The sequence below is a fragment of the Rissa tridactyla genome, chromosome 4 (assembly GCF_028500815.1).
Source record: "Rissa tridactyla isolate bRisTri1 chromosome 4, bRisTri1.patW.cur.20221130, whole genome shotgun sequence".
Taxonomy (NCBI): domain Eukaryota; kingdom Metazoa; phylum Chordata; class Aves; order Charadriiformes; family Laridae; genus Rissa; species Rissa tridactyla.
Genome location: NC_071469.1, coordinates 47475763 through 47502857, shown reverse-complemented (window position 1 = coordinate 47502857; position 27095 = coordinate 47475763). Strand labels below are relative to the sequence as shown.

Here is a 27095-nt window from a genome sequence, read left to right as displayed (position 1 = left end):
GCCGCGGTTCCCGAGCTGTCAGTGCGCAGGCAGCGCCGCGGCCCCGCGCACAGACCCGCGCCGCCAACGGCCGCCAACCGCCGCCAACGGCCGCCAACCGCCGCCGACGAGCCGCCAGCGCGGGGCGGCAGCAGGTACCGTGCCGGGGAGTCGCTGCTGGCAGGGCCGGGCTGCACCTGGAGGGCCAGGGATTAAGACTGGGATTCCTCGGCCGGACAGGGGTGATGGGAGGGGGGGCGAGGGCGGGCCTGTCATCCGCGGCGCCTGAGGGGAGGCCGTCGGTGTGGAGCGGTGCCCCGGCGGCAGAAGGGTCGTCGGGGCTCTCACGGCGGCGGCCGCCGTTCTTGGGGAGGCGGGCGCTCGGGACACGCCGCGGTGTCCGAGCCCGTGGCCCTCGGGGCAGCAGGCAGGGCGCGGGCGGGCTGCGCTCCCTCTCCCTTCCCACCGAGAGGCTGGACAATAGCGGGGAAAGCCTGAGTTACCCTCCCTCGCCCCTTCTATTTCCAGTATTAAATGTCTAGAGTTCAGGTGGGAAAGGGTATGAAATTTTGGCCCCGTTTAGCACGGAGCCGTGGTTGGAGAATCTCCCAGGGGCCGGCTATGGGGAAGGGCATCCTGGAAAATTCCCACAGGGCTAGATTCGCAGGTGGGAATAAGCGTTAATCTTCCATGGATCTCTACTTTATTTTCCCGGGGGAACTGAGTCCCAAGGGTTTTTCCAAGAGCAGCATACGCAACTGATTCTTCAATGTACAATTTTCTCTCAGATAATCTATCTTAATCCTTCTCGTGTATTTGGCAATCCCACAGTCATCTCCTCAACCCACTCTCTAAAAGCTCCCAGGGAAGTGGGTCAGCATCTCCAGTTTCTGTCACTCAGTGAGTTTCTGCACTGCTGACTGACTAGAAGGCAGCATTGTGACCCTTCAGTTTATGCACATACCGAATGAGCCGAACTTCAATTATTCATGCTGATGCTATTGCAACCTTCTGCAGTTTCTCTTCTCCAGGGACATGATGTGTAACAAGACTTTGAAATACTTTGCCAATGAGGCTGCAGTCCTATCTAGGCATATGGCAGCTGTTTGCTTGTCTAGCCATTCTTAAGGGTTAATTTATAGCAGTAAAAGGTATGTCAAGGGAGGATGAGGATTCACAGTAGGGCAGCGTTATCCTCAACATTCCTTCTGTTCCCCTCTAAAAAGCCATAGTTCAGAGTACTGAATAGTTAGTGGACTAGGCTCTACAAATGAGTTTTGCATTTTCCATCTGGACAAAGTAACACCTTCAAAGTACGTTTGGTCTCCATAATGGAGAACCTGTGGCTTTGAGACAGAGTTGATTTGAATCTGATAATTTGTCAGTGTGGTAGACATTTGCTGTTTTGTATATGGAGAAATAGATGCAGAAATGAAATACATTGGAACCAGGGGTTTGGCAGCAAAACTTGGAATCTCCTTTGTTATTTATGTTTTACTAGTGTGATCATCTGTGCATTGTGTTGCACTAGCCAGAGAGTACTCATTGAAAAACTGAGAACCATTCATATCCTCCCAATACAGGAGGCTGGGTGGACCCACAATGGCAGCAGCTATACTTGTGGAAATACAGGATAACTATACTGTGACCTGTAGTCAAGTAGGTGTATGATAGCTTTTATATCCCCTTTTTAATAATAGACATATTTCCTAACAGCAGCAAGGCTGACTGTTGATTGCCAGTTCTTGGAATACTCACTCTTGTATCAAATAGTAATGTAGGTGAACACAGGCACACAGAGAAATACTGTATGTCTAAGTTGTAAAGAGCCATGATAGTTTGAACCTTCTGTACATAACACCCAATAATATGAAGACCAGAAGAAAAAGAGGCCAGCGCTAGTGGAAAGTGAACATGCAGTGAGCCTCCAAGTGATCACTGTCATTCTGCCACAATTTCCACATTCTTACGGTTAGTTATAGGCAGAGAGCATTGAAATGAACTAATCTGATAGTGACAGTAGATTTCCAAGGTGGAGAGTACCTCTGAGAATATAATATTCTCAGCTGAGAAACATCTCCCTCCAAGAGATACTCATCTCTATATTGACTCTAAGGCATGAGACAGAGCAAAAAATAGGGCTTAAAATTGCTAGAGTCTTAAAAATGCCAACGTCTAGGGCTTTGTTACTAGCATCTGAGGTCAGATGTTATGATTTTGTGGGTTTAACTCCTGAACTCTTCCATTCACCTGTCCTTTTAAATGCCCAAAGTATGAAGTGTATGTTCTCCTCCAAGGCTCACAGTTAAGGAAAATGATGCTCCACTTGCCTTAGAATTACAGCATACTGACTAGTCTGTAGAGGTGAGGATCTTTATACTGTCTTGAAAGACACATTGAGGCTTGGCAATTTGATAGTTCGTCATGCCATATTTAAAAGACTCACTCTGACTTTCCCCTAGTAGAGGTTAAAAGCTTCAGGTCTTGCTTCTTGATCGACACACAGAAATTTAGTATAGATCCCAATTGCCCAGCAAATCCAAGCTGAAATAAAGTCAGGACTTCATTTTTCCTTTCAGCATTCCTTTATGTTTTCCTTTGCCCTTATCCTAGGAAAGGAAATTTTCCTGATGCTCAAATGAGATAAGCCAGTAATACACAACTGCGGGCGCTGCTGGCTCTCTTGTCAGTCCCTTGGCTCCCCCTGAGAGCTTTCTTGTCCCTGTAAAGCCTCCCTCTAGTTGCATACTTCCTCCAGACAGGTTAGAGAACAAAGGAGGAATTCCTGCGGCATCTAATCAAAGGTCTGAGGTTTCCAGCAGAGGTAACACAGCCAGAATCGGGAGATGATCACAGAGCAAGCAGTAAGTGCCTACTCCAGAGGCTAATAATTGATTACTAGGATCCCATTGGGAAACAGTACAAATTCATAAAGTCCTATTTCTCCCTCTTCACCCTCCAGCTGGTTAATTCATCCCATGCATGCTTTCTGCTGTTCCAAAGCCTCAGCCACAACGCCAGGAAAACCACCCATATTGGGTTAAGGAATCTGGAAGACTATGGTAGTGGTTACTGAAATGGGAGCCACAGCCAGATGAAAGAGTCAAGCCCCTGTTTTCAGAAGAAATAGCAGATCATCTTTATTCCGATGTACACAAAGGCTTACTATGTGTTATGTGCCTGCTTGTGACCACCACAGCTGGCATTTGAGCTCTGAGTAAAGGAACCTGCAGTTCTATGGTGAGGAGCAAAGAAAATGTTTAGTCCATTGAAATCAAATAGCTGCCTCGGTGCATCTCTTCCCATGTGTGCTGCTCGTGTAACTACAGAGAATGTAATAAACGATGACATTTCAAATATATCCCTAAGTCTATGAAGAGAGCTGGTCACATCTTTCCCATTCATTGTTTCAGTATTCCAGCAGGTTGTAACAGAATTGGCTTTTGTTCATTTTACATATTAAAAGATATTTGTGGCATAAGAGTGAGAGATTTAATTTGTGTTGGTTAGGGTTTTTTTTTTTTAATAAAAGTTGAGATTCTTGACCGCGGTTGCACATTAGTTTAAATATTTGCTTTGGTGGGGCACAGGGCATAGCAAGTGAAGGAGGCTATAAACCAGGTAAACATGATTTTCTGAACAGGAAGCTCTTCTTTAAATAATATCAGAAGGTTCAGAGCTCATAATCTATGTGCTTTTAGTTTGTGACAGTCCTTCAGAGAGGCCACAAGCTGCTTAAAACTGATATGATAGCTGTGTCAGTGTGTCCTGGATCTGCTTTTGTTCTGTGTTTTCTTAGGTGACCTGGATGGTAATATAAAGGGTGGGTGTATCACATTTGCCAGGGACATAAAGCTGTGAGACTTAAAATATGCTGGAGGAAAAAATTATAATTCAAAATTATTTAAACAAATTGGAAGAACTGCTAGGAAAAGAACTGGATGAAATTTGGTAGGGATAAAGGCAAGGTACTGCAATAAGGCGGGAATAACCAACTGCATAAGCACAAGAGAAAAGTAAATGACTAGACTGCAACGCTGCAGAAAAGAATTTGAGTGTTATGATAGATCACAAGCTGAACATGAGTCAATGTCATGCTGTTGCAAATGAAGGCAAACATATTGCTAGGATATATAAAAGACATATAGCCTGGAAGACATGTAAAGCAATCCTCCTGCTCTGTTCAGCATTGCTAAAGCCTCAGCTTGGAGGCTGTGCGGAGTTTTGATTATTACACTTTGAGACAGGTGTGATTCAATTGGAGAGAGTCCAGAGAAGGGCAGCAGGACTCATCGCAGGTCAGAAAAATGTGACCTGCAAGATGATTTGAAATAAGTGAAAATTATTTAGCCCAAAGACCAGAAAGCTGGCAAGGGAATACTACAGTCTTCAGACATAAAATAGAGGAAGGAATGATCTTTTCTTTGTGCTCATGGTGGATGGAACAGAGAGTAGTAGTAGCAGAAAGAAAGATTATTTGACTGCAGGAATAATTTTCTAGGACCTAGAATAAAAACTCTTGAATATTTGGTCTGGGGAGGTTGTGAAGACTCCATAATTTTAACAAGAAGTTAGACAATTATCTGTGAAGAATGAAATTAGGCGAGTGATGGGAAATTAGGCTATCATGGGAAAGCACCTTGGACTATATGACATCTTGAGTTCTCTTTTAGACCATTCTTCTATGATTTTATGAAGAGAACATGCTCATTTCATGTAAATGAAATAAAAGCTGTCTGCTGGCCCTGTTATGATGTTTGTGTGATATCCAAGGGCAGCACAGCACCAAGAACACAGTGCAACTCTTTCTGAAAAGAGCCCGCAAGAAAAGTAAGAATGTACTAGATGATGGTTACATCTTCTCCCTTTTTGGAGAAGATGTAGGGAATGGGACATTCTGAGTTCCCTGGAGCAGATACTTGACTGGGTCTATGAATGCTGAAAACAAAGATATGGAAGAAGAAAAAGGAGTGAATATTAGCAGTAGCAAAATGATCTGAACTGAAAATACAAACCCTTCTAGTATTTCACTCCTTGAATGAAAGACTGCAGTCCAAAAATGCTTTCTTAGAGATAAAATGAAATAAAATAATGGAATTCAGAATAGGAATAAAATAAAGCATAGTTCTACAATTGGTGTTTTTAGGCATTTCTCCAGGGTAAGAAAATCTGGGTCCTGTAGTATTCATGGTTTAACATACATTGTTTAATATAAATGGAACAGACGGTCCCCTGTGCATGCTGAAAAAATGCTGCGTCTCTGTGAGGAGACAGGTAGAAAGAAATAAGAGAGCAATGATCATCTCTCTTGGATGCTGCAGTGGAGAGCTGCACATAAGATCCTGACTAGAACATGCTTTGAGTCCAACCAAAGATTTTTTTAATCCTCTAAAAGGAAAAGGATTTTTCACTCTCCCCAGGCTTTAGACCTTTCTACTCAGACAAAAAGAAAAGCTCTTAGAGAAGTTAAAGACATACTGAGAGGAGTGGAAGTGGTTTTTATACCAGCTAGGCAATGGGGAATTTTTGCTATGAAAACAGGTACTCTCTGGGACTGAAAGGCTGCAAAGCAGCAGCTGCAAAGAATCTGTGTTGAATGAACAAGACAAGGAGAAAAATGAAGAATTGGGCCGTGTTTTTAGAAGGCTGTTTTCATGGAGCTGTTGCTCAGTGAACTGTAGCGTATTAACATTATAATCTGGTGTCGTTTAAACACTCTTACACTGGAATTATCCATAAATTGATGGAAAACCTCATATTTTGATATACTCTGGGACACGTGAGCACAAACTGTGACACTATATAAGCTCTGATTGCTTTTCCCTCTGTCCCCATCTTCCTTTGCTGCTTGAACACTTTGGGGAAAATAATGATTTGCTTAGAAAGCCAGTCACTTGATGCCCCAGATATTTCAAAGTAAATTCACATCCCTTCCACCCAAGGACTGACCAGTGCTTTACATTAGCTTGTATTGCTGAGTTTATTTCATCGCTCCTTCTCGCATCCTGCCCTTTGCTTTCTTTACCTCTCGTACGAGTATATGAAACCTATTCTTTACTTGGGAGACAGAAAGGGTGTTCAAAAGAGATCTTACTGTGACCCAGTGCTAAAGGAGGTTCAGCTTTGGAACAAGGTGGTTCTGGAAGGAGATAAAGCAAAGGAAAGCTAATGTAAAAAATCTCCTTTTTCCTAGTAGGAGGAGGCAACAAGGTGTAGGGTTTGTTCTCTGTGAAACTTGGGAGGATATCAGAGAGAGGCTGGGCAGAAAACTACTGAACATGCTGGAGGGGGTTCTGCAGATGGTAATCTCCTGTTGGAAGCTGTTGATAATTGTCTTGAAAAGGAAAGATGTTAGACAGAAGTAGCTAGAAGGAAGGTAGGGGGCTGAAAGAATTTGAGTAGAGGGAGAACTGGCTTGAAATATGAAATGAATGTGAACATTTGGGTTTAGGGTGCATGGCTGAAATTTCTCAGTGTGGTTGTGAAGAAATTGTGTAGGCTATTGCAAATGGCACTTCTGTCATTATGAGCTGCATATTTAATGCAATGTAATGATATCCAAGCCTGCTTTAAATAAAGCATCGGCATAACAGTGTTCAGAGCAGCCACATCCTTCATGTTAATTCTTTTTTTTTTTTTCTTTTATATTATGTCCAGTTGAGGTCTCAAAGTTAGGTAAAACCTGCCATCTTTATTTCAGTATTTTAGCAAAATTCTTTTCCTATAAGCAAAAATCAGAGGCAGCAGCTTCAAGCTGTCAAAGGCAATTTTGCCTAGGAGGAAACTGGCCGGTCACGCTGATGAGTCTGGAATCTGTGAACACTTGACAGGCTCTGAGCGCTTTCTCACTGTGAATGAGGAACTGATGAGTGAACAGCAGTGTCCAGCAGCGCTTTTTGATGGTAATGCCAAAGCCTTTTACCAGCAGCTTCTCAGTGCAGATGGAGTTTTACAGAAATAGTCACACAAGCGTTTCTACTGACATTATGGGGAGACCAGCATTTTTTAAATACTGGAAACAATATAAAGCTAGAAAGCAGATACGGGAAAACTTTGTAAAACTATGTGTATATTGAGGAGATCACCCAGCAAATGCTTCTCTCTGTCCCTCCAGCCAGGGCAGTAGACCCTGCCGTGTGGGAAGGAGCACCTTTGTGTCAGGTTGTCACAGAAAAATCCAAGTTCAAAAGCACAACTGCGAAAACTTGACTTGTACAGGGTTTAAGGGAGGTACTTCATAGCTCCCTGTTGAAGAAGACGACAAGCTGATTAAATCCAAGGAGTAAAATATACTCAGAGTTTAGAAGGTGGAAGCAGAAACTGGGGTTTTCATGAAGATATCAGCTATGAATTCACAGACTTGAGATGTGTCATTTGCAACAGCTATAGCCTTCTGAGAAATAATAAAATGGCTAAAAAACTGAAAAGGCCCAGGTTCCAGCTATGTATAGGCATTCCTCAGACAGGTCTCATTACAAGAGATTTGGCAGGAAAGACCACTGGAAATGGGGAACTGCATGTAGCTGATTGTGAAGGGTCAGTATTAGCAAACACAAAAACAACTAACTTTGCTAACTTACTTGTCCACCTTTAACTGTGTATCTGTAGACATAAAAGAAAGAATGCTGCTGGGCTTAGAATTTGATAAACATAATTCATGAAAAGCAGTTGATACTAAAGAGCCCTATGTGTATTGCAGAATTTCATTATTAATCAAGAACTTCTGTACAACCCAGGGCGAGCCTGGGTCTCAAGACTGACTGGTGACTAAAATGGGGGTAGTTACATGCAATGATTATTCTTTAAACGATTGGCTATGAAAGCGACAGGATTGTCATGTCAGACAATTGAGGAACACGACCAGAAAAAAAATCCATTAGTGTATGTGGACTTTGACTGACACCTCTCCTTCCCCAGAGTTTGGCAGAGCAGGGTTTTCATTCTGGAATAATCCTGGCCAAAGCTTTGCTGCAGAGTGCATGACAGTTGTTTCTTTTCAGTTCTCCAGCTGTAGGCCTGTGTCCTGACCCAACAGGAGGAGGAGCAGGAAGGAAGATGCCAGAACAGATACAGAAGATACACAGATCTTAATGCCTTTGGTCACCTTCTTCACTAAACTAGAGCTCAGTGAATTTCCAAATTGAGATGTTGCAGCATGTTGGCAGTGAAGAGCAGCGCTGCAGTGCAATTCACAGTGTTCTCTGAGTATCTTCACAGTAATGAAACAGCAGGGCATGAAAAGAAATTAAGGTGATTTTTTGGCTGAGTGTGATGGCAGATGTTAAAAGACAGCATGTTTTCTTGCCTTACCTGTCAAGACAAGAAAAAAAAATGCACAAGGAAAGCAGCATTCCTGTAGGCAAATGCCGCAGTACAGATAAGAGTTTTTTTCAGGTGGATACGCAAAGCCTACTGTCAGAAAATATCTGTCAACTGCATGTAACATTTTCTTAAAGTATGTTATAGTGCAGCCTTTGATGGATAAAAAGACCAAAGCAATTATGTTTCCATTGATAAAACATCCTGTTACAAGTTGATCCATCGAGCAAAGGGAACTGAATCTCATCCCTACTGAAAGTTTGCTGTTAACTGCAGGTAATCAACAGGGGGACCAGAGCCACCCAACTTGTGAACACCTTTGGTTGCATTGCTAGATCAGATCTTAGCAGTCAGTGAACTGAGACATGACTAGGAAACAAAAAATGCATTTTGTTGTCCTCGTATTTATTCCCAGCTAGCACTCAGCTATCCATTAGTTCCCTTGGGGGATGATTACTGGACTCCACAGGCTCATCCTAACTTGTGATTTGGTGATCAGACAGAAAGAACTAGCATATTCCCTCTAGCCTTTTCCCAGGTGGGTGGTGTGGCAAGTCTTAGAGCAATGACTGGAGGGCAGCATTCCACTGAGTGGGGGAACTGGTTGGAAGCAACTACTGCAGGCAGAGTTCCAGGAAAAATGAGAAATATGAGTCCATTCTAGTGACAGAGAGAAAAAGAAAATATGGATATGCAGCTAGAGAAGGAAACAGAGAAGAAAAATCTAAAACTTGTTCCTTTTTTTGATTAGGACCTTACATAGCAGTTAAATTAAAATCATATATTGGCTGATAGAAAGTGCAGGAGCACAGACTCACAGAAGGAAGTTGAGGACATAAAACCATTACAGAGAGGACAATGAATAAACCTTGACAGTACACTACAAGTTCCAATATCTCTTGTAATACCTCCACAATCTCATATACAACAGTCTTCAACAGGTAGGTATAACACAAAAGTTGCCATTCCTGTAATGAAGAGACAGTCAAAATGACTTTCCTGTTTAGTGCACTGTTATAGTTTGAGGAACCCACAACAATTTATTGTCATTTAGACAATTATTCTCTCACCTAATGACCCCTCCCCACCCAGGAAGGGGAATCGGGAAAAAACAAGGAAACCTGAAGGTTGAAATATAAACAGATTTAATAGAATAAGACTAAATAATTAACATTAATAATACTAAAGAACCAATATTTATCCTGATACCAATATAAAACATACAAGGATTATACTCAGCCAATTATATCAATAAGAAGCTGTGCACTCCCAGTAGTGAACAGCAAATGTCAGACACTGTGGGGTAGTGGTCAATGGCTCCAAGTCCAGATGGAGATTGGTGACAAGTGGTGTCCCTCAGGGATCCATGTTGGGACCAGTACTGTTTAATATCTTCATCGATGACATAGACAGTAAGATCGAGTGCACCCTCAGCAATTTTGTGGATGACGCCAAGTTGAATGGTGCAGATGACATGCCTGAGGAACGGGACGCCATCCAGAGGGACCTGGACAAGCTTGGAAAGTGAGCCCATGTGAACCTCATGAGGTTCAACAAGGCCAAGCGCAAGGTCTGGCAGCTGGATCGGGGCAACCCTTGGTATCAATACAGGCTGGGGGGGTGAAGGGATTGAGAGCAGCCCTGCCAAGAAGGACTTGGGGATACTGGTGGATGAAAAGGTGCACATGAGCTGGCAATGTGCACTCGCAGCCCAGAAAGCCAACCGTATCCTGGGCTGCATCAAAAGCAGTGTGGCCAGCAGGTCAAGGGAGGTGATTCTCCCCCTCATTGCCCATGTCCCCTATCCTGTGTTTTCTAGACTGTAAACATCTTTTAAGAGCTCTTCTACGGAGTCCAGCACTATGCAGCTCAGCAGGCTACCAGCTTCTTTGCAGACTACCATAGTTTAAATATCTTAAACTAGGTGAGAAGTTTAAAATAAAATCATCCCTCTAACTAAGTCTTGTTCTTTTTTAAATAATAGTTTCCCATTTGCCGTTGGAATAGCCTGAATTGTGCTGCTCATGCTCAGCATTCTTCCTGATAAGGTGTCTATCCCTCCAGTAGATCCGTTGCTGGGGCAGCCTGTCTGGCAGTGTCCCTGGGTTTCATATGGTTTTACCTCCACAGCCAAAGCAAAAAAACAACAGGGCTTCTGTGAAAATGTTCTCCTGCTACATGGTTTCCAGCCCAGCCACCTGGAACAGTGAAATTGCCCTCTACTCCATTCTCTGAGGTCTCTGTGCCTTTCTCTCTCTTTAGAGATAGCTTTTGCACTGGTGAGTCTGCCTTTTGGGACCTTCCTTTCTCTCTGTCTTAACTGAGATCTTTATGGTATATTCTGCCATAAGTGTCAGTTACTTTCTTTTACCTGTCAAAATACCTCCTGGTGTTCCAGGCCAGACTGTCTCTGTTAATCCTTTTCGCCCTTGTGATCTGCCTTCTGGTGCAGCAATCCGTTTCCTCCTGGAGAGATGGGACGCTTCAACAAAGCCGTGTTCCACAGGCTCAGCATCTCTTGTGCACACCAGGAGAAAGAAATGCACACATAAACCAGGCTAAAAAAGGAAATTAGGTTTGGGGGTGGGAAAAGAGGTAGTTTAACTTTGGCATTACTGTAACTATAACTGTCAAAATGGTCTCAGTGTTTTATGTCTAAAGGTGTTAAAAAAGCACAGTACAGCAACAGACTTCTGGCTTTCTAAAGCTGTGGTTTCCAGTCCTCTCCGTCCTGTGCTTTGACAGAAACTGTTTATCACTGAACTCGTTCCCAGCAATGGCTAGTTTTTTTCACTACTTACTGCTGGTGTGATTTCAATGACAGCTTATCAACAGTTGGTTTACCTGCATGTGCAGGACAACTTTATAGTATTCAATACATTTTATGAACTGTAGTTTAAACTCAAATGTTCTAATAATGTTTTCTGTTCTTCTTCTTCTGATCAGTGCCAGAGTATGTTTCTTTGCTTTACAGTTTTTAGTCTTGTTTGCTTGAGGAGCGTGTATGTGGTGGGGAGTTAGATTTCTGTAACTTTTTCATTTACAAAAGGTTGTGAAAAAAATTATATTGCATTTTAAAGCATTAGGCTGTTAGAATAACTCCTTGCTCCCGCCTAGGGTTTATTCAGCCATCTTCTCCACTAAAACACCACTTTGTCTGTCTAAATTAATGTTTTTTTAAATATACATAGTAGCCAAAACAGAAGACATGGTGTGTCACCCTGGCACTTCAAATGTGTATAACAAATTTCCTTGAGTGCTCTTATAGGAAGAAAAATCTTAATGTCAGAACTATTGTGTTTCCATTTTGATCAGTGAATATACATCATCTTATATATCATCATTTTAGCTTAATCAGAGTTGTTAAGGCTTTGGTTGAAATACAGCAGGTTTAGTTAATATTCTGAAGTGCAGGCTACCATTAGAGGCTTATGCCAAAATGCAGACTCTCCATTTCCTTTTCCTGAGTATGGCTGGAGTTGAGGCACTTCAAAAGAATTTTTTTTCTCTCCACAGATATTTGAGTACTCGGAAACTGGTTTATTATGTTAAAGGATTCCTTTGACTCAAGAAAGTATTTAAAATTAAGTACTTTCTATATTAATGCCATACAGTTCTGTTATTCAAAGTCTGGCTTATAGTTTCTAAAAAGCATCCTGAATGCTGCGTCTGAAGCAAGTTTTACTTCTTAGGATTGTTCCAGAGTTAAAAAACCCACATTCATCAAAAGCAGAGGAAGGCCAAAGTCATAAGTGAATCACACAGATTTTTTACAGATTTTGCTTTTGAGGATCTGCTACAATTAATTTCTCCTTGATGTTGGAAGAAGTGATGCATTTGCATCATTATCTGATGCTCTTAATCTGTATTGAATGAGCGGAACAGACAGTATGTGGTATCTGGGGAAAAAAAATCCTGCTAACTATAGTCCAGGAAGGCTGTTCATTACACAGGCTTTCACTGATTCAAATAATTGAAACATTTGCAGCTGTCCTTAACTATTAAAGTGAGAGCTAGGAAGAACAGGGCTTTGCTCTTGCAGCTTACAGGATTTTAACAACTTTTACTAACAGTTAATCCAACTGCACTGCTTCACTTTTGTTTCATATCTCATTCTTCAGTGATCTTCTGGATAAAACTCCCACTGAAATTAAAGGAGTCTTGCCTAAGGTCAGACTAGAGAATCTAGCTCATTAATATTTTGGAATAAAAAGAAAACCTTGTGAGTTTTACAAGAAGATCTGGCCTGCAAGTCTAGAAATGGGGTGACCTTTCTATTATTGAAAGTCCTTTTGTAAATCCATGGATTTCAGTATAAGGGTAAAGCTAATTGTCTTTCAACTGGTGGAAAGGACAGAAAAAATCACCAGGACAGAAAAATTTCCAGGACAGAAAAAACACCTCCAGCAAGCACAAAGCTATTAAAGTCTTGTGGGTCATGCAAATGGTGAATTCTGCCTTTTAATTTTTAAAAAAGCTTTGCAACTCCTGTTCTGCTATGTGAGTCGCTACCATTTTAGCCCCTTCTTTCCAGGTCATTAATTTAATGTCAGTGCCTTTGAGAACTGCTTAGCTCCAGCATGTGTTTTGTGCCTCCTATTCAAACTCAGTTTCGTGACTTCTTCCCTGTGGGCTGCTGTCCCTGTTAGTACTGTCTGGTGTAAAGGCAGTAGCATACCTTGTTTATCCCGTGGGTCTACTTACCTTTGTTGCATACATCTGTGGTGTTACCACAATAACGGTAGGGTAGGGGACAAAGGGCCCTGATTCAGATGTAAATGTAATGAGAATAACACAACTGCTATGTATGACATATGCATGGCCCACACTGAAGACCCACTTTTCAACTCCAGCCAGGGTCTTTCACCTCACTCTGCAGTTTTAAAGCTTATGCCAGAGCATGAACTTAAGGTTGATATCACAGTGTCCACAGCCAGCCTCACATCCCTGGTGCTATCTCTTCCCTGCTGGAAGAAAGCTATCCCCATAGAAGACTTGGGCACCAGAAGCATTTGCTGGGGGAGCAACAGAGCATTTTGGAAGCTTTATCTTTCAGACACAATGCTAATACTCAAGTCCAAGAGTTGTCACGAGTTGCCTCTGTTCATGGCAGCCCTGTAGCTAGCTGAGCCTTCCTAATGAATGGCAAATTATTCTTAGACTGGTTTAGTGTGAGAGGCAGTTATTAGATACTTTCTATATTATTTTAAAAAGATAAAGAACCTAAATAGTCCTGAAAGTGGTGAGTGGGAGCTGTCAAGGAAACAACTTGCTAATGGAAACACAGCATAATTAACTGCTTTATTTAAATGATTTGCCAGTAAGTTATTGAGAAGAGCTGATAAATAAGGGACTGCAGCAGCAGAAAGTCTTTGCAACTGTCACTGAGTGATCCAACCTTTAATAAGTGACCTTATTACAGGGAAATTAGCTTTGATACAGAACAAGGATAGTGGTCATTTGAAGGAACATAAGGTCAGAGTCACTACAGAGTTTATTAAACTGTTTTGTCTTTTTGTGGTTTTTTTGGCCAGCAGTGATGTGCTTGCAGTATATTCCCTGACTCCCGGATACGCTGAGTGAGCTCTGGAGCACAAGCAGCACTTTAGAACCAGGCTGGTTTGTGTGGTGCAAATACCGAATCCCCTGCTGTCATTTCTTGTCTCAAGAGCATGCAGCCATGTAACAGTCATCCTGGTTCTCCATGTAGCCACACCACAGTGGTCATTGGAGTAACAATGGATGAGTATGAATCAGAAACATCTAATAGCCATTATAAGTTTGCCTTTAGGGCCTAGTTTTCTAAGCTGGAAGCTGAACTGAGCCTGCCGTGCTAGATGTAGCACTCTGCATTCTGCAAAAAAAAATACTGCTGAACCAGAGGCTGAGCTCACCGTGTGACAGTTTGAAATTTAGTTCTTGGTGGGATGTTAGGGCCTATTAGTATTGTTTAAATGGCAGCAATAGCCAAATGCTGTACAGACATGGGAAGAGAGAGAGTCTTTGCCCTGAGGAGCTCGCAAACTAAATGGCAAAGTGAGGAAAAATAAAGACAGCGTGGAAGCAGATGCATGGCAATTAGCTATGGCTTAATAGTTCCATTGAAAAGGCTTTATTAAATTTATTTGCTGGATGAAAGATAGTCTGTCTGTCAGACCTGTCTCCATGTAAGCGGCATGGCTAGGGTTAGTAGCAACTGAATTTTCAACCAAGAAGGCAATAACTATGGGAATCGGTTATAGAATCAGGAATCATGACTTAGAAGCTCTCTCATCCGACCTCCTGCTGAAAGCAGGGCCAACACTGAATATAGACCAGGTTGCTCACAGCTTAATCTGGTCTGGTCTTGAAAACTTCCAAGGATGGAGATTTCACAATCTCTCTGGGCAAACGTTTACATTCTTAGTTGCCCTCTGCATGAAATTATTTTGCTTATATGTGGTCTGAACCTTCCCCTTTGAATTTTATGACCATTGTCTCTTATTCTCACATCATGCACATCAATGAAGAACCTGTCTCTGTCACCTCAGTAACCTCTTCATAGGTACTGGAAGGCTACTAAATCCCCCCAAAGCTTTCTCTTCTCCAGGCTAAACAAGCCCAGTTCCCTCAGCCTCTCCTCACAGGGCAGGTGCTCCAGACCTCAGCCATCTTGGCTGCCCTCCTGGCATCACTCAAGTGCCAACTAAAGGGTAATAATCACTGCCAGTGGTTACTGGCTATGTTCTGTTGATGCACACCAGTGTGCTGTCATTATTTGCAGGGCACAGCACTAACTTAGGTAAAAATTATTGTTCCCCAGGACTCCTAGATCCTTTTCAGTAGCACTGCACCCCAGCCAGTTAGTTGCCAACCTATACCAACACACAGGGTTAGTTTATCCCAGGTACAGGAATTGGCATTCATCCTTGCTGAATTTCCTTTCACTCCATTCCTCCAGCCTGTCTAGGTGCTTCTGAATAGCAGCTGTGCCTCCAAGTGTATTGGTAAATCCTCTGTTTTGATGTCATCTGCAACGCTGATGAGTGGGCATTCAGTCTCCTTTTCCAGGTCATTGGTAAGAAATGTTAAAGAGGACATCGGAAATTAATTATTAAACACTAGCCCTTGAGAGTGACAACCCAGCCAGTTTTTCACCCATCTAGTAGTCCACTTATCTAGATTGTAACATCACAACTTGGGTACAGGAATGATCTGGGAGACTGTAACAAAAGCCTTGCTAAAAGGTAGGCAATATCCACTGGTCACTTCTCACAAGAAGGCAATCAGTCTGGTTAGACATGATCTGCCCTCAGCTGATCATGCTAAATGTGATGTCCTTTGCCTAGAAATGTGTTCCAAGAAGAGTACTCCATGATTTTCCCAGGAACCAAAGCAAGGGGCTAACCGGCTGGCCTGCCTGTAGTTCCTCAGGTTCTCTCACTTGTCCTTTCTGAAGATGGGTGCAACATTTGCCTTTCTCCAGTCACCAGGGACCTCCTTTGATCTCCATGACCTTTTAAAGATGATAGAGAGTGGCCTCAATAAGTCATCAGGCAGCTCTCTCAACACCCTTCAGTGCAGCCCATGGTGTCTCGTGGATGTGTTCAGGAGAAGCAGGCTAAGTCAGGAAGAGCGTTCTCAATTCAGGGGCATGGAGGAAAATACTGACGTGTTTGTGAGAGAAGTGATCTAATGTAAAATTATGACATGGGTGGATGGATATTTCTTTTTGTCTTTGCTAGCACGTCATTTTCTTGTAATTAAGGGAGAATCTAACTCATTCTTGTGTTCATATCTGTTAGAGATACATTTCAGATTTTGGTTTTATTCTCAAGTGTGAAAGAGCAAGGATTGTAGGTCAAGCTGAATTCCTGTTGGTGAGTGATTCTAGGTGTCACATCTTGACAAAAGAGGAACCCCTTTGCCACCTCACAGTCTATGTGGATTCCATCTGCTTTACTTCTATTACTAGGCCATCCCAGATGATTCAAATATTTGCCCTTTTATCCTTTTTAATTCAGGATTTGCCTTCACCCCTCCCCCCAATGATTAGCATGTTTTGCTCCTGTTCTGCTGGTCTGTGAAATCATTGTTTGCAGGCTGGCAAGGCACCAGTTCTGGGGTGACAGATGGGGCAGACTGCAAACCAGGCAGTTGCCTCCCAGCCTGAATGATATTTTAATAAGCACAGAGAGGTGACAGAGAGAGAGGCTTCTCACTGGAATGACTGGCAGTTTTGTTTTCAGCCTGAAAGCACTAATAGATGATTTTTGGCCTCAGTCCAAAAAAAAAATCACAGAAACTAGAAGCAGAAAATCCCATTAGCTCCTAACTTATCCTTCTTTTTTAAGGGTCAAAGAAGTTTTTCCTCTCCAGACTATTATCCACATAGGGAGCTATTTCTCTTTTTTTGGTATTTCAGTTCTCTCTTGGGGATTCTATACTTTGGGAGATTTGCCTTTTATGTACCTTTTGTTTCCCTTCTTTTTTTCATTTCATTCATTTTCTCCATTGTCTTCCTTCCTTCCTTCCTTCCTTCCTTCCTTCCTTCCTTCCTTCCTTCCTTCCTTCCTTCCTTCCTTCAAGATTGCCTCTTCTTCTAGTTTCTTTACACTCTCCCAGATTCATGGTGGAGTCTGTCTGAATAATGGTGTCTACCAGCTTACTTGGCTTCCAGCTTCCACATGCTGTGAAACAGCTGGTGCAGTGCTAGGCAATGTCATCTGCATGGGAATCTCTAGAGCGTACGTCCTCTTCTCCCTGCCCTTCAGCTGTATCTCAGTTGTATAATACGGGGTCTGTGTAGGGCTTTGTTTCATCTTCGGTCTTATGAATAAAAGCACTACAAAAGGGAGCTCTGGCAAAGCCCCAGCAAGCCCTGAGATCCCTCTGCATTGTGAGCAACACAGTGTTTTGCAGACAAGCAGTAGGATAGCCAGGCTTTCAAAGAAGAAGGTTCTTTTTCTTCCTACAAGTACAGGGGAAAAAGGTCCAGCTCTCACTAGGAAAACATCAAAATGGTGCTGGGATTTGAGATGAAGTATGGTCCCGTACACTGGTCAGAGAATGCACTGGAAACTTCTCAGTATTTGGACATAGACCTTCATGTCTATTTAGCAATATTCAGGTCTGGGTTTCAACTGGAGTATGAGCTGGAAATTAATGGAATTCCTACTAATATGCTTCTTTTTCCTTTCAGATACAATGATGATGCTGAAGGTTCAGATCCTGTTTGGCTTCCTTTGCTGCATGATTTTTCTGGCTACAGATGGCTTCCCAGCAGACACCAGTAGTGAATTTCGCTCTGCTTTTTCTGTGGCCAGAACCAGCAGCATGGAAGGGAGCTCTGAGATGGTCATTACCTTTGACAAAGTGTATGTGAACATTGGCAATGACTTTGATCCCAAGACTGGATTGTTCCGCTGTCGGATCCCTGGAGCCTACTACTTCTCCTTCACTGTTGGGAAATACCCAAAGAAAAACTTGTCTGTCATGCTGATGAGAAACAAGAATGAGGTACAAGTGATCGTGTATGACGAACATCACCGCAAGGAACGGAAGGTAGCCAGCCAGAGTGCTATGCTGCAGCTTGACTACGGTGACACAGTTTGGCTGCGTTTACATGGAGATCCCAAGTATGCTCTTTACAGCAATGTGGGCCCCTATACAACTTTCAATGGCTACCTAATCTATCCGGACACTTCTGCCTTCTTTCAGAATACTCTTAGCTCTCAAGAGCTGGAACCACGCCATCAAACTGTTCAGCAGCTTCCCGGAGAGCAGAATGAATCTTCACAGCAACATGTGTTAGCTGATCAACCAAACAGAGAACAAGACCCTCGCTCTGCATTTTCTGTTGCCCGCTCACAAAGTCTCCTGGGGACGGATGACAAGCAAACCCAGCATGAGCCAATCACGTTTGACACAGAGTTTGTGAACATTGGAAAAGATTTCAATTCCTCCACTGGCATCTTCTCGTGCCGTATACCTGGTGCGTACTATTTCTCCTTCACCATTGGCAAAATGCCCTTTAAGACTATGTCAGTGAAACTTATGAAGAACCACAATGAGGTGCAGGCCATGATCTATGATGACAACCACTCCAAGAGGCGAGAGATGCAGAGCCAGAGTATCATGCTGCCTCTGCAATATGGGGACACCGTTTGGCTCTACAGCCATCAGCACGATGGCTACGGTGCCTACAGCAACCATGGCAAGTACATCACCTTCACAGGCTTCCTGATCTATTCAGAGGCTCAGTCAAAGCAGCTTCCAGGTGCCAGCTCACCCCAAGGGTCAAATAATTAAATGCAGGTGTGAAAGGAGCATAAGAAAAGCCAAGGTGCCATGAACTTGGGTAGCTCCTCTTCGAATACCATCCTCTACTTTGAGCATGCTATCATGTGTCCAGTGCTTTCCTTCTGCTGCACACTTGTGCCCTGTCTGCAGGGCCACTGCTGTGCCTGCCATTCATCCATAGAAAGGTCACTACAGGTTGTACGTGTGTGTCCTGTGTTGGTGTTTGATTTAAGCATAAAGCATGATGTAGTTTTGGGGCGGGGGTGGGGCAGTGTAGTGAGATGCTGAGAATCAGAGAAACACTGCAGTAATGTTACTGCAGATCCCCAGCACCCAGAAAGCAAAGGATGCGGTGACTTGCCTTGCAGATCTGGGGAGGGAATAAATGTAATGAAAATTAATGTAATAAAAATACAAAAGATGTAAAATTTTCTCAGGTTGGAATTTGTAGTTACTTGTGGGACTTGTGTGCTTGTCACTGGCTGAGGTACCAGTTCAGGAGAGAAAGAAGCATGGTGATTGTACGAGCTGCAGTATGCGTTACTGAGCCAATTTGTCTGTGTACACTCTTTCTTATCATTCGTGTGTGTGGAGTGTTGGTACCTCTTATGAATTTATTGCAGGTTTCACAATATTTGGTGCTTTTCTGAATCTGCCGTTGATGAAGTCAGGAAGCTGTGTTTGAGAATCTCAGTTTCCATTTAATGAAAATAATGCATTTAGAAACAAAGTAGGCTTTTAGCCCTTGTAGTAAAAGATGCGGGCTCAAATCTGTAAACGGATCATCCTCTGTAATCTCCGAAGCAAGGTAAGTAAGAAGAATAAAAAATGTATTTTTAAATTTCTTAATATTTGGATCAGGAGCAGGGTCATAATGTGTAAGTGTGAGTAGTATCATGCCATGCAATGACAGTGTTGGCTGCAGGGGCGTTACACTCTGCAGAAGTGAGTTCCTTGAACCCCAGGGTATGGCTAACCTGCCGTATGCTGTATCGGTAACCCAGTGCGAACAGGATCAGAGGTACCATTAAGTGGTATTTTCAGCTTGTGCATTCCAGCGTTTTCTTACACGCTGTGTTCTGCCGAGCCATAGTGCTGCTGTAGAGAGACTGGTGTGGCTGCAGAGGGCACTGGTGTGATCCTTCAGGGCAGCCGGGACTGATGGTGGGATCCATTCAGGAGGGTGGTAGGAAAGCAGGGGGCTGGAGGCTTCGTTGTAGTGCGATCGGTGCTGTTTCAGTCGAGCTAAACCCTGGTTTGTCTCCCAAAATACATAAACTGCAAAAGTACTTCATCTTGAGCATGCATGAAACTTTGTGACATCACTTGAGTTTCATTTATAATCTGCTTAACAGATAGCAAAGCTTTTAAATTGATCCTAACAAAACCCAAATTCAAAACAGCATTTGCATCTGAGTCACCAAGCCAACCCCCTCAACCTTTATCCAAACTCTCATATAGCTCAGACTGTGTATTCTCCAGCAAGACAATATTTTCATGCGCTACTGCCACCCCAGGTCAGCTTTTTGATTATATTCTCTGCTCAAACTGGACTTGTCTGCAGCTACTCCCTGCTTCCATCACTCTATACGTACCTTAGACATTAAAGACTGGGGGCATATTTGGGAAAAGGATGAAGGGTAGAGATTGGAGGTATGTAAAGAACCAGCATAAGAATAGAACATTAGGTGGGACACGAGTTTAGGAGAAGTTATACTTCAGATAAAATGCTAATCTTAATTCCTACATCCTTTGTGAAAAACAAAACCAAAAAAATACAAAACCCCCACCCCAAACAAACAACACACCCCAAAAAAAACCCCAGAAGCCAAAAACTAAGCAACAAACAACCTGCTTCATGAACTGCGTAAATCTACTTTCTCCTGTCATAGCCCCAACCTGACCTCTAAAACCATTCTCTGTAGCATCTTGCTTCCAGGGTTCTTATCCCTGCCTCTCCATTTCTCCTCTCCATCTGCTGGGTGCAACAACAGCTTGGAAAAAGAATAACTAGGTCAAAAGCTAGCAGTTCCCACTTTCAATGTCACACATGCCTTCTTTGTTGAGTATGGAAAATTAAGAGTATATTGATCGAAAGGGAAGTATGGAACCCATCATCTGAGTACAAGCAATGAATGTTCAAAATTAATGTATCTATAGTGGCAGCAGAAAACCTAGTAGAAATGAAAAAAAAAAATAATCAAAACCTTCCCGAGTAGATAATATATTTAATTACACACTGCAATGTGTAAAACAGAGAAAGGTTAATGGTCTCTTTCTATAAAATAATCATATTTCTGATTTTGAGGATAGAGATTGTGTATTATTATGTTTGGCTTGTAAAGTGCCATAGCTGTACAAAAAAAACTTCATAGAAGAAGTAAAATCTGCTGAAGAAATAACTAGGTCACGATCCTTAGGAATTTAAATGAGACTTAAGGAAGTATATTCCAAACGGGTAACTGACACAAAGCAGTGTACATATGTAAATATGATACACAAATACTAGAAAGCTTCATGGTATACATATATTTTCAGGTTGCTTTTTAAAGAAAAATGAGTACATGAGATGGGAAATTACTATGGACACATAAAATGTGATGCCACATGAGAAGAAAGCTGAAATTAAATATGTGACCTATATCACAAAACGCAAGAAAATCTGCTTAGCTTGTTACTGGAGAGGAGAAAAGATACTGTATTTGGCTGAAACCACAGCAGGAATATAAGGAGGCTGAACGGAATTATCTGAAATGAAGTCAGCTAGGATATCAGTGTAACATCCTGGAAAAAAAACTGCCAGGGCACCTCCCCAGTAAGCAGCAGTGATCAAGACAGATAACACATCTATGTAACACATCTATAGGGGACACATGTATGTCCCCTTCAGCACAGCCCACTTTAAAAAAAAAAAAATGAACAGGGAAAAAAAACCAAAACAAACCAAGAAAGGGGAAATGCATTTTATAGTTTCGTCCTATTTCATTTAAATATAAAAGCTCGTGTATGAATCCTTAGATTTATAAACCCTGCAGAAAGCAGGACAAAAAGCAGGGCATATTTGTACAAAGTCCTGAATAATGTGGAAAGCATTCAAAATAATGAAGGAAGCGGCTGAGGTCAGGTATGTCCTTTAATACGGTAGTTTCCATAATTAAGTGTCTCTCTTCGTCCTGGCCAGGTTGGAAGGATAGGAGTGTTTCAGGGATGCTAAATGGGAGGGCTTCTCCTTCCAGGGCCAGGAAGCCAGGAGAAGGGTGGTATTTGCAGGGCAGAGCCCCTTGCACAAATCACGAAAGATTTCATCAACCAGCTGAGAGAAAAACCTAATCCAGAGGTTTTTATCCAGACCTTGCACGGAGCGAACCTGGTAGGCACAGTAAACACTGGTGAAAAGGAGACGATCAAACTCTGTTAGAGGCAAGGGGGTATCAGTCAGTGAATAATATCTCAGATGCTGCTCAATCTCCGGCGGTGTTTTGGGAACTTCATCCTCTAAAATCTGCAGGAACTGCCGTGCCGGGCGCAGGGAGGCCAGCTCTTCATCCTGCAGCCGGATTGTCCCGTTGGCGTGAATATCCAGCCCTCCCCAGAGGATCTGGAAGAGAAGAGCGGCCTGTGCACGGGAAGCTCAGCACAAACCCCCCACCAGTTCTAACCCAGCTGTAAAGCCATCTGCAACGCTGCCAAATCTCAGGACGGACCGAGAGGCGGCTGCTCCCTGACTCACTGCCCACGGCCCGCCCAGTCCCACTCCATGTCCTTCTCTGCCAGCCCCACACCCCTTTTCTGACCGGCCCCACACCTCTGTTTCCCTGGGGGACTCATCCAGCTCTTGCCTCCCGCCCTGCCTCTCCTGCCGCAGTCCTGCCCGCCGCAGCGCCCTGGTGCAGCAGCCCTAGGTGGGCAGGTGTCCCTTGTCCCACCCCGGAGCTGTGAGGTGCCGTGGAGGGGGTCAGAGCCCCCTTTAGCTGCACCCCGCAATGGGAGGGAGCACAAACGCAATTAGGGCATTGCCGAGGCGTTTTCCAGGCGCTCCCGAAATCCGGCAGGAATGAGAACAAGCAGAATGTGTGAGTTTTTACGTGCAAGCAGGTGGGAGCGCAGGTGCTAACAGTGCCTTGTCCCACGGGCCCCCAGCACCCAGGAGACCTCTAACATGACGTTGGCGTCCTCTGGGCCACGATGGGGTGTGTTGGCACCAGCACCGTCCCTGCTGTGAGGATGTTCATCTGGAAGACATTAGGAAGAGTTTGATAGCACAAGACCACAGCCCTTCCTGTTTATTTTTGTCATTTGGCTGTCAATAATGTCTTCAATATTTCTGAGCTGCCACTCATAGCTTGCCAAACATGACAGATGCTGACCACGGGATTTTGATGAGCAAAACAGGCTTTTCAAGAGAAGCAGAAGTGGTGAGGGGAGGCAAGTGTGAGTTTTCAATGCGACGACCCTTAATCCTGCCAACAGAGCTAAAGCATACAGTAGCAAAGGCGCTTGCTTTGACAGGCAGCAGGGAAGCCCCTCTCACCGAGTATGGATGGGTTTTGAACTGACGGGTTTTGGTTGCTCGGTGGTTTTTGCTCGGAGAAAGTAACACTGCCCAACAGAAGGAGGGTGCTGGGACCCTCCTCAAGCTGCTGGTGAAAACGTAACCTGATGCTTATCCTGGTTTTATACTTCCCTGAGCATCTGCTGCTGGCAGGGGCAGAGTGTGAGGGTAAAAGAAACTCGGTCAGATCCATCATGGCTCTTCTCATGTCCAGCTAACTCCTTGCTGGCCCACCCACCATCATTTAAACTGGGGAATAATGAATACGAGTCCAGAGGAATGGGAGTTTATTAATACGAGAGTCATATTAATCCCAAGAATTCTGCAGTTTTCTTTTACTACTACTTCTGATGCTTTAACTTTCTGCATTTTTTTTGCCTTCATTATTTCTTTCTTTGTGAAAAAAGGAGACGCAAGTAGCCCCAGTCCCAGACTGTGAGAGGGAGGCGGCAGCCTCTCCCTTCTCTGCGTTGATCACCATAGCTGTGCAGCCAAGACCCTCTTCAACTTCTTACAGACTCATCCTTCAGGACAGGAAAGATGAGATAGGAAGAAAAAAGAAAAAAAAAAGCTCGTATAATATAGTAAGCTCTCTGACACAGTTTTCTCCTTCATTTTTATATGGATGAAGGCTTTTTTATATAAAAAAGAGGGAGAATTTATGTTCGGTACTCCAGAGTTAAGGTAAGCAGGTGCTTATAAAAAGTAGAAAAACTATTTAATACTGTATGTGTGTGATGACTACTACCAAACCCCGCTTCCAACTTTCCATTCTTGATTAAAGCTTTTCAGGGAGATGTATGAGCTGCCTGAAGAAGTGCACGCTGCCACCCCTCAGGCTGTGGAGGTTTGTTTCTTTGCACAGCTGCAGGCTCCCTGATCCAAGCCAGCTGTGGCTTTGGAATGTGAGCAGGGATGTAGCTGCTCTTTCCTACTCCTCCATGGGTGTGCCAGCAAGGCTTTTAGCTCAGGTGAGGGTACTACATCATCTGAAAATTTCTTTGCTGGGCTTCTCCCTGCTAGCTGACCTCCTCAGTTCACAGATCCCTCTACTGAGAGACATCTGATTGGCTGCAAAGTCAGCGAATTTGTTGAATAGCTGCCAAACTGCTGTTATTAGTAGTAACTCTCTTATAAATATATGCAGTGTTAGAGTTTCAAGGAGAGTAAAACAAAAACTAAACACAGCACAACAAATAACATATTGAAATAATAACGTAAATGTTCTTTGGAGAGGGGAAAATAGTCCCTTATTTACTTTATCATTCAACAGTTTGGGTTTTTTTTCCAAAAAGCATCTAGAAAAATCCACAAGCATTATTACAGGAGCAGGCTTTTTCAGTGGAGACCCAAGAAAACCCTGCCACCAAACATAGCAGCAGGTCTTCATCCCGCAAGCAGGGACAAGCGTCTCCCCACCCCCCAGGCACAACCCCAGCTGGGACTCCAGCCGCCGCGCTCCCTCCCGCGCCAGCACAGCTAGCGGAAGCGTTTAGCCACATTGGAAGAAGGAGGCAAAGCGTGGCACCGCTGGCATCGCGCGAACACTTGCCGAGCCAAGCAGCCACCCGGCTAGCAGGTGCGCTTCCTACCTGTCAGCCTCTGGGATCCAGCAAACACGCACAGGATCAGCCAGGCGTTGAGCTGGACCCGGGCCATGGCAGCCCTGCCCGGTGGCAGCTGCCACCCTCTCCCTAGACGGTGCCGTGCCTGAAGCAAGAGCCGTTCACTGCGGCTTCTTCCCTCGCCGCCGCTGGTCCCAGCAGCCTCTGTTGGAACGGATCCATCTTTCTGTGTTCCTGGTCGCAGCCCTGGGAAGGAAGGGCTTGCAGTTCAACTTGCTGACCTCGAAGGATATTTTCCATCATATTTTGGAAACTTGGAAGGCTTCGTTGTGGAGTTTTTGGCAGAATTGTTTACGCTTCTTTTCCAAAGACTGAATTCCCACTGCAAGTTTTATACAGAGCTATTATTTGCAATAAATTTCACTACACATGATTGCCTCTGAAGAAGGGAGGACCTCCTGGTCCCTTCCACCTCCACACAGTGCCTCTGTCACATCTCCGTGACACTTCTGCTCAGCTCCTTGGCTCCATTTTCAGTTTTCCTTTTTCCTGACTTTGAAAATGTGCAAACAATCCTGAAACTTCACAAACGGATAAGGCCAGCAGACTGTGCCAATGCAGGAAAGGGCAGTAGCAGCCAAAATAGACAAGCAGGCAGAAGAAATGTCACTTGTTCAGTTCTGAACCAAACCTCCTGGAGGGAGAGCTCAATATACTGACCTGGCAAACAGCAAAGGCCAGAGCCAGCCAGGCTTTAGCACTTCATCATCCTCTCCTGTGACAAAGCTCCTGTGTTATGATGAGCACAGTCTGCCTTAGATGCTGTGAATTACACGGACAAAACTTGATCTGATTCCCTTTGCAGCAGATATCTGTTCTCTGCACACCTTCTCACTTGTATTAGTGCCTAATGCCCAGTCAAGCTGTTCTGTATTTCTACTCTGTATGGCACAGTATAGTCCTACGTTCTCCAACAGGTTCTGGGATGCCAAGGTTAATATAAATATGTAATAATATATATAAATAAGTAAAAACACCATCTCTGTCAGGTTAAAGGGGGAAACAAGTCTGCCTAGAAAACAGAGGAGGGGAAGCTGAAACACATACTTTTCTCAGCAACTTACAGGGTGTCAGTTTGTCATGAGGACTGTCACCAGACAGTTTACTGAGGGTAGAGACGATGTTCCAGTTAGTAAGTTGTCAGTGTGCAAAGTAGCACATCTTCCGAAACTTCCAAGATCTGTAGCTGTACCTGGCAGCATGTGGACTCACACCAGCTATGAAGAAAAGCAGCACGTAATGGAAGGGTCACAGATTTGCCACAGGAGGAGGGGCCCTCTGTATCCAGAGCCATTCTTACCCTCCGTTTGGATCAAAATGAGACCCGTGTTTCTGTCATAGCCTTGGCTGTCTGCAAGTCAGGCTACGCTTCTTTCAGTTTTCAATATTTTCTGCAGCTTACGCTTCAGTCGCATCCCTTTCTTCTGGGATGAGATACTTTTATTAAACTGCAAAGCACGTGCTACTCAAGAGGCAAATGCTGATGACCCATCTGTGCGGTGAGATTGATGTGCCTCCTGTTTTGTGCCTTACAATCCACAGTGTACACATGACTTTGTCCTAGAAGTCAGTATGCAAAAAAGAACTGCGTCTCATGGGCCATGAAACAGCTTCCCTTTAGCATGCGGCATGTGACACAAGGAGGAGTCCAGGATTTTGGCCAACATTTGTGAAGGCCATAACGTAATTTTGTCAACAAGAAAATCTCCTAGGAGCAGCTTGCAGGTGAAGTGCCTGGAGGAGGATACCCATGTTGGTGGGAGGGAGAAGAGAGGAAGCTCAGAGGCTGTGCTTCACCGACTGATACAATGGCAGGCAGGGGACAAGCATCAGCGGTAGACGCTGCCTTGAGCTAGGGGGATTTTGGAGAATTGCCTCACTATCCCACACAGAAAGGCAATTGCAGAGTGATAAACACATGCCTTAGCTGTTTGTAAAGGAGCAGTAGTTACACAGTGCACAGAAACAAGCCTGAGTTTCTGAGAGCTGCCCACATTCCCCACGTGTACGATTGCAATGCTAGGTGATGCACCTGCTCCTCCTGAGGGATGTTGTCCTTGCCAGGTATTCACAGCTGAACATGCACAACCATGCTCCTCTGCATGGTGATACCGTCCTCCCCCTTGTCATACCGGCTGTTGTAGGGCAGTTTCAAAATGTCACATCATGCCAGGTTTCTGCAGGGGCGCATCGACTGGTTTCATCCTTTCCGCCATGACCTCCTCAAGCAGGAAGATGGGAAAGAGGAACAAGATATGAGGGATCAAAAACCGCAGGAGCTGTTTGAGGCACGAGGTTTGGTTAATACAGCACCAGAGGAGCTTCTTTGGGAGAGAGGT

General features: G+C 43.8%; 2 protein-coding genes across 2 annotated transcripts; one reads left to right on the top strand and one right to left on the bottom strand.

Moving 5' to 3' along the window:
* Positions 1–3: 3 nt before the first annotated feature.
* Positions 4–18828, top strand: C1QTNF4 (C1q and TNF related 4). The gene is made up of 2 exons (XM_054201089.1): positions 4–134; positions 17480–18828. The coding sequence occupies exon 2, from the start codon at positions 17485–17487 to the stop codon at positions 18586–18588; it is 1104 nt and encodes a 367-aa protein (XP_054057064.1). The 5' UTR covers positions 4–134; positions 17480–17484; the 3' UTR covers positions 18589–18828.
* Positions 18829–25638, bottom strand: FAM180B (family with sequence similarity 180 member B). Its single transcript, XM_054201090.1, has 3 exons — positions 24724–25638; positions 22732–22811; positions 18829–22177 (listed from the first exon to the last, which is right to left on the bottom strand). The coding sequence occupies exons 1-3, from the start codon at positions 24788–24790 to the stop codon at positions 21734–21736; spliced, it is 591 nt and encodes a 196-aa protein (XP_054057065.1). The 5' UTR covers positions 24791–25638; the 3' UTR covers positions 18829–21733.
* Positions 25639–27095: the final 1457 nt, after the last annotated feature.